We start from the raw sequence: 13,463 nt of genomic DNA, 5'->3' as shown, positions 1-13,463 counted from the left end.
AGCCATGTTAAAGTGCAACACAGCAATTTTCCTGAATGCACATCTATTGGTTTATACAGAAGCTCTCTAATAAAAATCATCCCCTATTTCCTTCAGTCAGTGATAAAACAGCAATCTATCCCTTGAGAGACCACTGTGGCATAAACCACATACACACATACATATACAGACTGTTGACCAGCAGATATCAGAAGTCAATACCTTGAGTGACAGTACCAGGTTGAGACTGTACAGATGTTTTGCTAGCCAGGAGGCTAATAAAGTATCTGTTACTGGAGGAGAAGAGACAATACGTGGTGCATGATGGAAAACAATGCACTCAAGGGTGTTTGGAGCCTTGCTTAAGATACACCATGCTGGATCTTTAAGCAATGTCAGGGGCCGCTGCACACAAGCTAGATACCAGCTAATATTCCAACCCGAGGCAGTCTGCCCCAGCCGAGTTTTATGTAATGTGCGTATGTAGCTTTAGAGAGGCACACTGATAAGGCTCCAAATAAAGAATCCTCTATAATAAAACCCGTGTCCGTGCGTGTGCCTCCTGTCTCTGTGTAGCGCTGTCCGTGCTTTTAGCTACTGCGCATGTGCGCAGCACGGACCCAGAGACAGGAGGCCGGGGACGGGGCCAGGGAGCCGAGCGGGCGGCGTGTGAGCGGGCGGCCAGGTGTGCGGCGTGCGAGCGGGCGGCCGGATGCGCGGTGGGTGAGCGGGGGCGGGCGTGCGTAGCAGCGATAGGCGGGCGCGCACCCAGAAACACAGACCTAGAGCCCGTTTTTAAACGGGCTTAGGTCTACTAGTGTAAAAATAAACCTATTAACCCTGTCTGACAAGAAGCTTGTTATGGAACTTAAGGCCCATACACACGTCGGATTTTAGCGAACGACCCGTCGTTTGAACGTTCCGTCGTTCGGACGTTTTCGCGTCAAATCCGACGTGTACACAGACTATCGTTCGGGTGATAAGACTGGTTACCAGCGATCCGCCCGGCGGATCGTTGGTAACCAGTCTTATCACCCGAACGATAGTCTGTACACACGTCGGATTTGACGCGAAAACGTCCGAACGACGGAACGTTCAAACGACGGGTCGTTCGCTAAAATCCGACGTGTGTATGGGTTTTTATAATCCTGTGGCTAATCTACTGGAGAAATTCTAATAGTAGCTCTGCTTGAAAAAGTCTGGGTCCTCTGGCAAGTAGGGCACCAAGGGATCCAGGTGCAATGAAATTGATGTACGATTTATCACAGGTATTTGCAGCCATCACAAGGCAGTGCACATTAGCCAGTTCTTGCTAAGTAGATCATGCTTAGCAAAGTGATAGGACTGAGCCACTGGAAGTCCTCGTAGTCCAGTTTCAAAGGTAAAAAAATGGTGGGTGTAGGCAGCAGACTACATACAGGTTTGTGCAAGAAAGCAGTATTAGGACCATAAAAAATACCAACAAAGGGACAAGACTAGCTGCTCAATTTAAAAAAAAAAAAAGAATGAAAATTGAGTAGGTAGTTGCCATTGCATTTGCTTGAAAGCATTTTTGGCTGTGGTTTTTTGTTTATTAAATCTGTTCAATATTATGTAAACTATGAGTAAACAAACCCCATGCAGAGAAAAATATATAAGCTACCAATGCATACTTTCTCCCCAGAAATACTAGTTCCCCAGTTCTCAACCTAGTTCAGTTATCCAAACGCAACAATAAACAAGACAAATTGTCAGAGACAATCATATATTTTACTGTAATGCAAGGTTGCTGGGAAAGGTAGTAATCTTCCTAGTTTGGGTGTCATATAACACCTAAATGACCTGCCCACCAGCTGCAGTCAGAGGGGAGTCATGGGCATATCTGGCCCATGAAACGGGTATTTAGTCCAGCACTTTGCCTCAGTACACCATTTCTATTCACCCTACTTCCTATTACAATTTGCCATGTTCAGGGTTAGGTTTAAAGTGCTCTAAAGTGCAATCCCAGATACCCATTATATCATTTGCATATTGCTTCCTTCCCCCACACAAAGGTGCAAAGTGCCCATTTGCCAAAAATAATAAAGCCCAAATGTCTTTTAGTTGCCTGAAACTATTGGTTGTGTTACCTGTGTACAGGTTTTTCAAATCACTGAATATACTGTAGCTACCAAGGGAAGGTCCCGACTAATAGCATATAGGTGACTGCAGAATGTGATCCAACCCAAGTGTCCAGTCCAAAATGATTCATACCCTTCACAAACTGTCACAGTCTGTGGGAACATTTTTATACCACTCCAAAAAGTCCAAGCTGTTCTAAAGCATCCTAATTACCCTGCTTAATTGGAAACAGCTGTTTCAATCAACTCAAAAGGTAAAGAAACAGCATCTATCTGCAGTTGGTTTGTGGACAGTTATTGCTAAGACAAAGGAGCTCAGTGAGGACCTGCGGCTATGCATTGTGGCTGCTTACAAGTCAGGAAAGGGCTACAAGGCCATTTCTAAATGTTTTCAAGTTCCAGTGGCTACAGTGCAAAGTATTATTAAAAACAAGATGTTCCACACTCTGGAAAATTTCAGAGGACGTGGTCAGAAGGCAAAAATGACATCTGCTCACGAGGAGGATAGTGAGAGAGGTGAAAAAGAATCCAAGGTCACCACCAATGCCATCCTGGCAAATGTGGTGAATCTGGGCTCTGCTGGTGGCAATGTCTCAAGGCAGATAATCCAACGGACACTGCACACTGCTGGATTCCATGGATGCAGACCAAAGAGAAGATCAATTCTCCAGATAAAGCACACAAAAGCTCGCTTGGCCTTTGCAAATGCTCATCTGGACAAAGAAGACAACTTCGGGTTGCCTACAACCCTAAGAACACCATCCCCACTGTCACACATGGTGGTGGGAACCTAATGTTTTGGGGGTGTTTTCCAGCCAATGGACCAGGGAACCTAATCACAGTAAAACGGCACCATGAAAAAAGAGCAATACATGAAGATTCTCAACGACAACATCAGGCAGTCTGCAGAGAAACTTTGCCTTGGACATTTCAGCATGACAAAGACCCAAAACACTCAGCAAAGTGGCGAAGAAATGGTAAACAGACAACAACATTAACGTTTTGGTGTCCTGACTTGAATCCAATTGAGAATCTGTGAAGGGAGCTAAAGATCAGGGTGATGGCAAGACCCTCCAACCTGAAAGATTTGGAACTCATTGCTAAAGATGAAAGGGCAAAAATACCTGTGAAGACATGCAAAAAGCTGGTCTGCAATTATAGGAAGCGTTTGATTGCTGTAATAGCCAACAAAGGCTTTTCTATTAATTATTGAGAATGGTATGACTAATTTTGGACTGGACACTTTTTGCTCAAATGTAAAAAAACCTGAGAAATGTGTTTTTTCCCCCACAATAATGTATCTTGTACATCGTCTTATTATTGTTTGGGAGACACCTATGTAATTTCCCATCCAAAAATGACTTGCTGGTTGAATAAAAGTAACTGTAAGTCAAAATTTGCCAGGGGTATGAATAATTATGGGCAGCACTGTATATGAGCTTTCTCAGCAGTCGGGAATAGTGAAAACCAGCCCTGCTGCCTTTAAATATGTGTTTCTCTGATCTGCTCATTCAAAAGCTATAGTTGGAAGCAATAGTTAGGTTCTGAGTATTACATAGGAGTTGCGTGCAGCAGATTTTTGCAACCATCATCTAAACAGTTACATCTCATAATTAAGTATGGTCAGTGAGATGCTAATAATTCAGAGTTCATTTCCTGCAAATATATGCAGCTTGGAAATGGGCCAATCAAAAGCCACGTTTGATTGGTCTACTTCCAAGCTGTGCAGAAAATGTACATACAATTTGCACCAACTTAAAACCAACATGGCAGCCAGGTAAGAAGCAATTCTTAAAGCTAAGCATTGGCAGCCTACATAAATCTCTTGGAACAACCGTCCAATGGATGCAAACTACAAAAATGTTTTGAACAAATTTAAGAAAAAAATAAATTACATATGGTATCAATTTTTTTTTTAGAATTCAGAAAAAAATATTAGATAGTTAAACGACAAACCTTAGGAAGGAGAAGAGTATTCATGTATGTGTACCATGTCATTAAAATCCTAGGTCATCGAATATCTCTGCAAATTAATTTACAACATTACATGACACTGCAACTCGAAGACATCAGCACCATGACAACTGTTCTTTGTACATGGGCATTTCATAGGGTACTTATTATTTGACCTGCCAACTTTATACAAAATGAGAAGAATCTAAGGGCCAACTTACTATATGCAGAATAGATGGTGCCATTTTAAACATATAAAACAGTTTACAGTTTTGTTTCTTGTAATCAGTGCAAAACGAGAACGTTTCTGCAATATCCTTGCTATTTTATGGACTCGTTTCCGCAAACACTTTGCCAGCTGTGTGCCCCATGCACTGGTAAGTGTTAACTACAGTGATCTAGTTTTTAAACCCAAAAAGGGAAATTGTGTGCGGCACACCACAGCAACCGGGTTTCAGCAGCTTTGAATAGGCAAACTAATGAAGACCAGTTTCACATTGGAAGCTAATGGTATCAGCACACAATTGATCTTTGTATTATGTTCTTAAACAGTCCAGTAAAGACAGAATCTATTGCCAGGTGGTATACAGCAATGGATGAAGTCACTGTCTGAACATGAACAGATACACTGAAATAACTAGGTATTCCACGGAACTATAATCACGACGAACAAAAGGTGTATTAAAACATGAGAATGTCGGCAAGACATGAAATATTTAGCAGCTGGGGACAGGAAATCGTAAGGTAGAGGGAAGACGTGTTTCTGGATCCTCCATCTTGTGAAACTCAGTAAAGTTCCTCAGCTGCATTATCTCTCTGTCACAACAACACAGTCCATACTCTTCCTGCACTTTATCGTCGGGAAAAACGATTTTTAAAAGCTTTTATTGTCTTGGCCATCATTGGAGCAACTTCTGAAAAACAAAAGATAGACACACGTGATGCATTTAACAAATAAATAACAAAGATGAAATAGTTTATTTAGTAGTTCTTTTAAGCTGCCATTGCTTGAATAAACCTGAAACAGCAGTAAAATGGCTCCCTTGTACCTAACCACTTACAAGCAGTGTTTATACCCACAGTTTTATTGTGTCCTACCACTAAGCACAAGGAGACAGCTATTTCCCCTGTGAGACCAAGGAATGGCATGCATAGACCAATCAGAGGAAAGTCTAATGACTGGGTGAGGAGATACCTCTAGTACAAGCTTATCATGGATGAACAATGGTTGTGAGCCTATTAGGGCTCTTTTACACTGAATCAGTTGGTATGTGTTAGTGTGCATTAGTACGCGTTAGTGCGCGTTTTTTCCATAGCAGTGCATTGGGAAGAAGATTTCAGTTAAAACGCGTTAAGTGTGAAAGGTGCCATAGGAAAACATGGGACTTACTTTGAAAATCAGTTTTCTTTCCGTTTTAACTGAGTGCAACTGATTAAGTGTAAAAGGGCCCTTACCGTCTCAAACCACTCATACATAACAAACCATCGCCTTATGCGTCCAAAAACAATACTACCCGCTTACTTGATTTTCAGTTTTATGGCTACTATGAGAGGCCTTATTTCGCATTTTGGATATCTTGCAAGTCAATCCATATCAAAGCTTTGTTGAACATATGCAAGAAACAGTTTGAACACCAAGTAGTCTTTAAAGGGAACCAGAGAGGAATGCATTGTTAAAATAGAAAAAGATTTTATACATACCTGGGGCTTCTTCCAGCCCCATAAGCCTGGATCGCTCCCACGCCGCCATCCTCCGCTTCCTGGATCCGCCGGTACCCGGCCTGTCACTTCCAGCGGACGTGGCCAATTGTCCGCTTCACAGGGGCTCCCCCCATACCCGTACGCATGCGGCTGCGCAGTAGTCAGCCACACGCGTAACTGTATGGAGGGAGCCCCCTGTGATGCGGAGAATTGGCCGCGTCCGCCGGTCGACTGGCGGTAATGACGGGACCTCTTATCGGCAGATCCAGGCAGCGGAGGACAACTGCATGGAAGCGATCCGTGCGTATGGGGCTGGAGGAAGTCCCAGGTATGTATAAAAGCTTTTCTTGATCCTCTCTGGTTCTCTTTAAAGGATATCTATAAATAGCCAAGTGTTATAAAATTACAATGTACAAATAATGTCTAAGTATTATGTAATAGCTGTCTAAGCATTTTTCTATGTTTCTTGTTAAAGAGAGTCTGAAGCGAGAATAAATCTCGCTTCAGACCTCATAGATAGCAGGGGCATGTGTGCTAAACGGGGGTCCCTTCCCTTCTGTCAGCGCGTATCTCTGCCTCTCCCCCACCCCTCTCAGTCTTCCTTCACTGAGAGGGGCGAGGGAGAGGCGGCGAGGCGCCGCTGATAGACGCGACTGGAGGCAGGGCTGCAGCCGTTAGCCCTGCCTCCAGGAGCGACCAAGTCTGTGACCAAGTGTTGCAGTGGGGGGTTTGGGGGTGAAGGGACCCCCGTTTAGCGGCGCGATAGCGGCGGTTTAGCAGGGGCACACATGCCCCTGCTAACTATGAGCTCTGAAGCGAGATTTATTCTCGCTTCAGAGTCTCTTTAAGTATCAAAGCCAAAAGCTCTTCTTTGCTGTGTGTAAGTTTTAGCTGCATTGGAACGATCCATTAGCAGAGGGGAGAGTCTGTGTTTTATGTGAAAGGTGACAACACAGCCAGTGCCAGTCCCTGCGTCTCTAAGATGACTGCAGTGTATTTTTCTTTAACAGTAAACAACTTTAGTGTGAAAATTCTGCTTTGTTATCTTCTCCAAAGTTGTTTAACCACTTCCGTACTGAAGGTTTTTCACCTTCTGTACCAGAGCAATTTTCACTTTTCAGTGCTCCTTCCATTAATTCGCTAATAACTTTATCACTACTAATCACCACAACACAATCGATATCTTGTTTTTTTTCGCCACCAATTAGGCTTTCTTTGGGTGGTACATTTTGCTAAGAATTATTTTATTGTAAATGCATTTTAACAGGAAAATTATGAAACAAACAGAAAAAAATCATTATTTCTTAGTTTCTGGCTGTTATAGTTTTAAAATAATACATGCTATCATAATAAAAACCCACACATTTAATTTGCCAATTTGTCCAATTTATTGCAACGTTTAAAATATTTCCCTAGTACAATTTATGGTGCCAATATTTAATTTGGAAATAAAGGTGCAAGTTTTCAGTTTTGCGTCCATCACTAATTACAAGCCCATATTTTAGAAATTCACTGTAATATACCCTCTTGACATACATATTAAAAAAGTTACCTATGGGAGAGTATGGGAGGTCAGGAGTTAATTTTAATGTGATATATGTGCATTTTATTTTAAAAAAAATGTATGTAGGTCTAATTTTACTATTTAGCCACAAGATGTCTTCGCACATCACTCTCCCGAGTGTACATTAAAGAGACACTGAAACAAAAAAAAAATTCTGATATAATGATTTGTATGTGTAGTACAGTGACGAAATAAAACAATAAGAGCAGAGATATAAGTCTAATATTGTTTCCAGTACAGGAAAGAGTTGAACTCCAGTTGTTATCTATGCAAAAGAGCCATTGAGCTCTACGACTTTCAAAGTCGCAGAGAGCTCTGTCTTCTGAAGCTTATTATCTCAAGTGTCTGTGACTATTTTTTTTTCCCTGCAGAGGACAGTTCAAAAGTTCACTAGCCTGCTCTGTAAAAACATTTAGAATGCCGAGTAGTGTGTAAACTGCAAATATTAGAGAATGATGCAATGTTATGAAAAAAAAACCCATATAACTGAAAATAAAAATATGAGACTATTGTACTACACAACCAATTCATTAGATCATATTTTTTTTTCCGCTTGTGTCTCTTTCAGTATGCAAACTGGACGTAATGCGTGGACGTGTTACTTCCGTAATTACAATGACCGCAGGCATCTCATTGATGCTGGCGATCAATTAATGGGAACTGCATGTGAGTACCCACGCAGGAGCGAGCAGTAATAGACGCATATCTACGGCCTTGTGCAGGAACTGAAGTCCTGTGGGACATAGATATACTGCCGCAAACGGCATAAGTAGTTAAAGGACAACTGTAATGAGAGCAATATGGAGGCTGCCATATTTATGTCCTTTTAACCCTCCTGGCGGTTTGCAAAAAAATCGCCAGGGGGCAGCAAATCTTTTTTTTTAAATTTTTTTTTTTTTTTTTCATGTAGCGAGACAAAGTCTCGCTACATGATAGCCGCTGCTCAGCGGCATTCCCCCAGCCCCTCCGATCGCCGCCGGCGATCGGAGATCCCGTTCAAAGAACGGGATCTCCCGGAGGGCTTCCCCCGTCGCCATGGCGACGGGGCGGGATGACGTCACCGACGTCATCGACGTCGTGACGTCAAAGGGGATTCCGATCCACCCCATAGAGCCGCCTGGCACTGATTGGTCAGGCAGCGCACGGGGTCTGGGGGGGGGGGCGGCTGCGGCGCGACGGATAGCGGCGGATCGGCGGGTAGCGGCGGCGATCGGGCACTGCACGCAGCTAGCAAAGTGCTAGCTGCGTGCAGCAAAAAAAAAATTATGCAAATCGGCCCAGCGGGGCCTGAGCGGTGCCTTCCGGCGGCTTACCCCGAGCTCAGCTCGGGCTTACCGCCAGGAAGGTTAAACAATACCAATTATTGTCAGAGTAACAAAATTAGCTGCATGCTTGTTTCTGGTGTGATTCAGACACTACTGCAGCCAAACAGATCAGCAGTACAGCCAGGCAACTGGTATTGTTAAACCACCTCAGGACCATAGGCTTACACCTCCTAGTGACCAGGCTATTTTTTTTTACAATTTAGGGCTCTGCAGCTTTAAGAGCTCACTGCAGAGCCATACAACCATGCACACTTATGAATCATCATATGAGAGACGAGCGCTCTTGTGCCTCCCCAGGGGACAGCCGAGTGACACGGCTGTCCCCAGTACAGTGCTGCTGTAGATCACAGCTCTGTACAATATAAATGATGATCCCCTGCAATCTCTGCCCTCAGGACTTAACGCCAATTGGCATACGCGGTCCTAGGGGAGCAGCCGCGTTCACACCTATCGGAGAGATGCGGTCGTTAAGAAGTTAAAAGGAAATAAATATGGCAGCCTCCATAGCCTTCTCTTTACAGTTTTCCTTTAAAGGGACTCCGAGCAGTGCAGAAACAATGGAAAGATGCATATCATTTTAAAGCTCTCTTTCTCCTCTTTCCAATGATATATAAACCGCCGCCCTACGCCTTTTAGTTTTCGCTATTTTCGCGATTGAAATTGCCGCGGCCGCGATTTCAATCGCGAAAATAAAGAAATCCAAAAGGCATAGGGCAACGATTTAGGTGTCGCCAGAAAGAGGAGAAAGAGAGCTTTAAAATGATATCCATCTTTCCATAGTTACTTGTATTACACAGGACGACTTTTTCTGCTGAATGGAGCTGCTGACACTGGGGAAAGTGTCGTCCTGTGTAATACAATGTAACAACAGAAAGATGGATATCATTTTAAAGCTCTCTCTCTCCTCTTTCTGGCGACACCTAAATCGTCGCCCTACGCCTTTTAGTTTTCTTTATTTTCGTGATTGAAATCGCGGCCGCGGCAATTTCAATCGCGAAAATAGCGAAAACTAAAAGGCGTAGGGCGGCGGTTTATATATCATTGGAAAGAGGAGAAAGAGAGCTTTAAAATGATATGCATATTTCCATAGTTTCTGCACTGCTCGGAGTCCCTTTAAAGTAAACCTGATCAGAAAAAAAACTTTTGAGATAATTAATTGTATGAAGAACAAAAATCTAATTTTTATTTTCAGTCTAAGGGCTTCATCTTTAAGACTGCATTTTAAACAATAGCCATTATTATTATTATTATTTATTGTATTTATAAAGCGCCAACATATTACGCAGCGCTGGACATTAATTTAGGTTACAGACAATATTTAGGGGTGACAAACAGCCATGACAGTATGATATAAAATCTGCTACGTTATGCTGCAAAACAAATAGAAATAATGACCCTTTGAACTATTTAGCAGTAAAACCTCATCAGCTGGGTTTTTCCAGCCACATAAAACAATTTTGCCTTCAATGTACTTTTCACAGCTGACACCTGGCTGAATATGCAACCCCTCCAAATAATGTACCAGGGAAACAACATTGCAATGCGTAGTCCTAGGGACAGCCCTTTCTAAGTATGGTATAAAGTATACTTTATTCACTAAAAGCCAAATGGTATGGTCACCAAAGTAAAAGAATGTAGTGCTGAAATAAGTATCATCCAGCAACTGCTACCATCACATCTGGAGGGGTCTTTGCTGATCCCCACCTCCTCCGTTTGTCATATGAGTAGGGGTGTAGCTATCACCCACAAATAACACTGTGTTTTATATACACAAAAACAGTTAACAGTACAGCTTTGCGATATACGGGTACACTGTACTTCACGCGGCTCAATAAAGCAACGGTAAAGAAAAGACCACCCACTGGTATGTTATGCAGGTGATTAGCCTTAACACCCTCCACATGTGATCGTAGCAGTTGCTGGATGATACTTATGTTCAGGCATGGGCTTTCAAGTAGTTTACTACTCGAAATCGGAATTCAAATGAAGTCTAATGACTTCACCTGTGACTGCGGGATGGGGGGTTAACTTACCCAGAAGTCTTTGGGGACGTCTGTGTTTCATTATGCGTCATAGGCGTAATGAAAGCCGTGTTCCAAGACTCACTTCTGCGCTTCCTCCTTTCGGCTTGAAAGAGAAAGCACGGTAGTAGTGAGTCTTGGAACGTGGCTTTCCGTACGCCTATGACACGTAATGCAACTCAGACATCCCTGAAGACTTCAGGGTAAGTTAACCTCCCCCACCCCACGGTCACAGGAGAAGTCATAAGACTTCATTTGAATTCCGATTTTGAGTTGTAAACTACTCAAAAGCCCATCCCTGCTTATGTCGGCACTGCATTCTTCTACAGTTTCACTTACCTGGGGCTACTGCCAGCCCCCTGTAGCCGACCTGACATACTGTTCTTCCATTCCGATGCAGCAGATCACTTTCACTTAGCGCAGTGAGTGTCCACTGCACCTGCCCGGCCCTGGCAGCGCGCATCCTCATTCACGTGCTCGTCGTCAGGATCATACTGCACCGAGAGATTTTAACGTACTGCGCCGGACAATCCTGGCCATGAAGATACGCATGGCCAGGGCGCAGTGGAGGTCAATTTAGAAGTCGGCTTCCACTACGAGAAGAAAAGTGAGCCACAGCGGGTCGGCTGCAGTTTGCTGGCAGAAGCCCCAGGTAAGTGAAATTTTTTTTTCAGTTCCACTCTAAGTTTTTAGTGAATAAAGTATACTTTATATTGTTCTTAGATAAGGCTTGTCCTCAGGACTAAGGCTTCAATTCATCAAAGGCTGTACGATAAAAAATAAATAGAAAAAAAAAAGTCCTTAACCACCCTGGCGTTCTGATTAAATCGCCAGGGTGGCTGCGGGAGGGTTTTTTTTAAATAAAAAAAAAACTATTTCATGCAGCCAACTGAAAGTTGGCTGCATGAAAGCCCACTAGAGGGCGCTCCGGAGGCGTTCTTCCGATCGCCTCCGGCGCCCAGAATAAACAAGGAAGGCCGCAATGAGCGGCCTTCCTTGTTTTGCTTAGATCGTCGCCATAGCGACGAGCGGAGTGACGTCATCGACGTCAGCCGACGTCCTGACGTCAGCCGCCTCCGATCCAGCCCTTAGCGCTGGCCGGAACTTTTTGTTCCGGCTACGCTGGGCTCAGGCGGCTGGGGGGACCCTCTTTCGCCGCTGCTCGCGGCGAATCGCCGCAGAGCGGCGGCGATCAGGCAGCACACGCGGCTGGCAAAATGCCGGCTGCGTGTGCTGCTTTTTATTTCACAAAAATCGGCCCAGCAGGGCCTGAGCGGCAGCCTCTGGCGGTGTTGGACGAGCTGAGCTCGTCCAGACCGCTCAGCAGGTTAAAGCTAATGTAACCCCAGGTTTAAAAAAAAAAAAAAATGGCAGATACTCACCTAAGGAGAGGGAAGGCTCAGTCCTAATGAGCCATCCCTCTCCTCTCCCAGGGCCCCCGGTACTGCGCTGGCTCCTCCGTTCTCATCCCACGCCGAGGGGACTTCGGAAGTCTTCGGGAGCCGAGTCCTCCCAAAGACAGGCGGCGCACACGCGAGTGCGTCATAGAGGGGGCGCGCGCGTGCGCAGTGTAGAGAGGCCTGTCTTCTGGAGCACTTGGGCTCCCGAAGCATTTCCGAAGCCTCCCTTCGGCTGGGAGACAGCGGTATTTGACCGAAACTGTCGAATACCGCTACGGGGGAGCCAGGACAGCAGCGGGCACCGGGAGAGGGAGTGCTCTATGGGACCCAGAGCTTCCCTCTCCTTAGGTGAGTATCTGACTTTTTTTAAAAAACGGTTCCCATTAGCTTTAAAATACCATATTCGGTATTTTAGTCTTTTTTGCTAATTGATCAATATTTTCACAGGTACTGAAGAAGTTCGGTAATTTACCGAAGCCCATTGACAAAAACCTGTTCAGTAAAAGCAGATAAGACTCTGTTATATGCTGTTCTTTGTGCAGAGACAGCATTACAATAGTAAGAGGCCTCCCAACATTACTTTAGATGTACATGCTTGTTATACTGCCTCTGCTCGCTTTGAATCTGTCTATTAGTCTTTTTAATATTTCATTTAATAGCCACAGCTTAGATGATCTTCCAGGAGACTTTAACCACTTCACCACTGAGGGGTTTTACCCCTTGAACACCAGAGCAATTTTCACCTTTCAGCGCTCCTTCCATTCATTCGTCTATAACTTTATTATTACTTATCTCAATGAAATGAACTATATCTTTTTCCGCCACCAATTAGGCTTTCTTTAGGTGGGACATTATGCCAAGAATTATTGTATTCTAAATGTGTTTTAATGGGAAAATAGGAAAACATGTGGGAAAAAATTATTATTTTTCAGTTTTCGGCCATTATAGTTTTTGAATAATGCATGCTACTGTAGTTAAAACCCATGAAATGTATTTGCCCATTTGTCCCGGTTATAAAACAGTTTAAATTATGTCCCTATCACAATGTATGGCACCAATATTTTATTTGGAAATAAAGGTGCATTTTTTTCAGTTTTGCATCCATCCCTAATTACAAGCCCGTAGTTTATAAAGTAACAGTAGTATACCCTCTTGACATAAATATTTAAGAAGTTCAATCCCTAAGGTAACTATTCATGTTTTTTTATATATATATTTTATATATATATAATTTCTTATTTTTTTTAATTACAAAAAAAAAAAATGGGGAGTGTGGGAGGTAATTAGTTAATTTATTGTGGAAAACTAATGTATTTGTATATGTAAAATGCTTTAGGGTGTAGTTTTACTATTTGACCACAAGATGGCCACAGTGAGTTTGTTTACATGCGACCTGTAAGCGTCCGGAAGGACGCTTACAG

At 43.4% G+C, this 13,463-nt stretch overlaps 1 protein-coding gene across 1 annotated transcript in view; it reads right to left on the bottom strand.

Moving 5' to 3' along the window:
• Nucleotides 1-1,098: 1,098 nt before the first annotated feature.
• ELOA (elongin A) overlaps nt 1,099-13,463 on the bottom strand; it is a 69,273-nt gene continuing 56,908 nt past the window's right edge. The window contains exon 11 of the mRNA XM_068268800.1: nt 1,099-4,945. Within this exon, the coding sequence (XP_068124901.1) occupies nt 4,884-4,945 (62 nt within the window). The 3' untranslated portion in view covers nt 1,099-4,883. The remainder of the gene's footprint in view (nt 4,946-13,463) is intronic.

Source organism: Hyperolius riggenbachi, chromosome 2 (genome assembly GCF_040937935.1).
Source record: "Hyperolius riggenbachi isolate aHypRig1 chromosome 2, aHypRig1.pri, whole genome shotgun sequence".
Classification (NCBI taxonomy): Eukaryota; Metazoa; Chordata; class Amphibia; order Anura; family Hyperoliidae; genus Hyperolius; species Hyperolius riggenbachi.
Note: the sequence above shows the minus strand (reverse complement) of the source record. Positions and strands in the feature narration are given on the sequence as shown.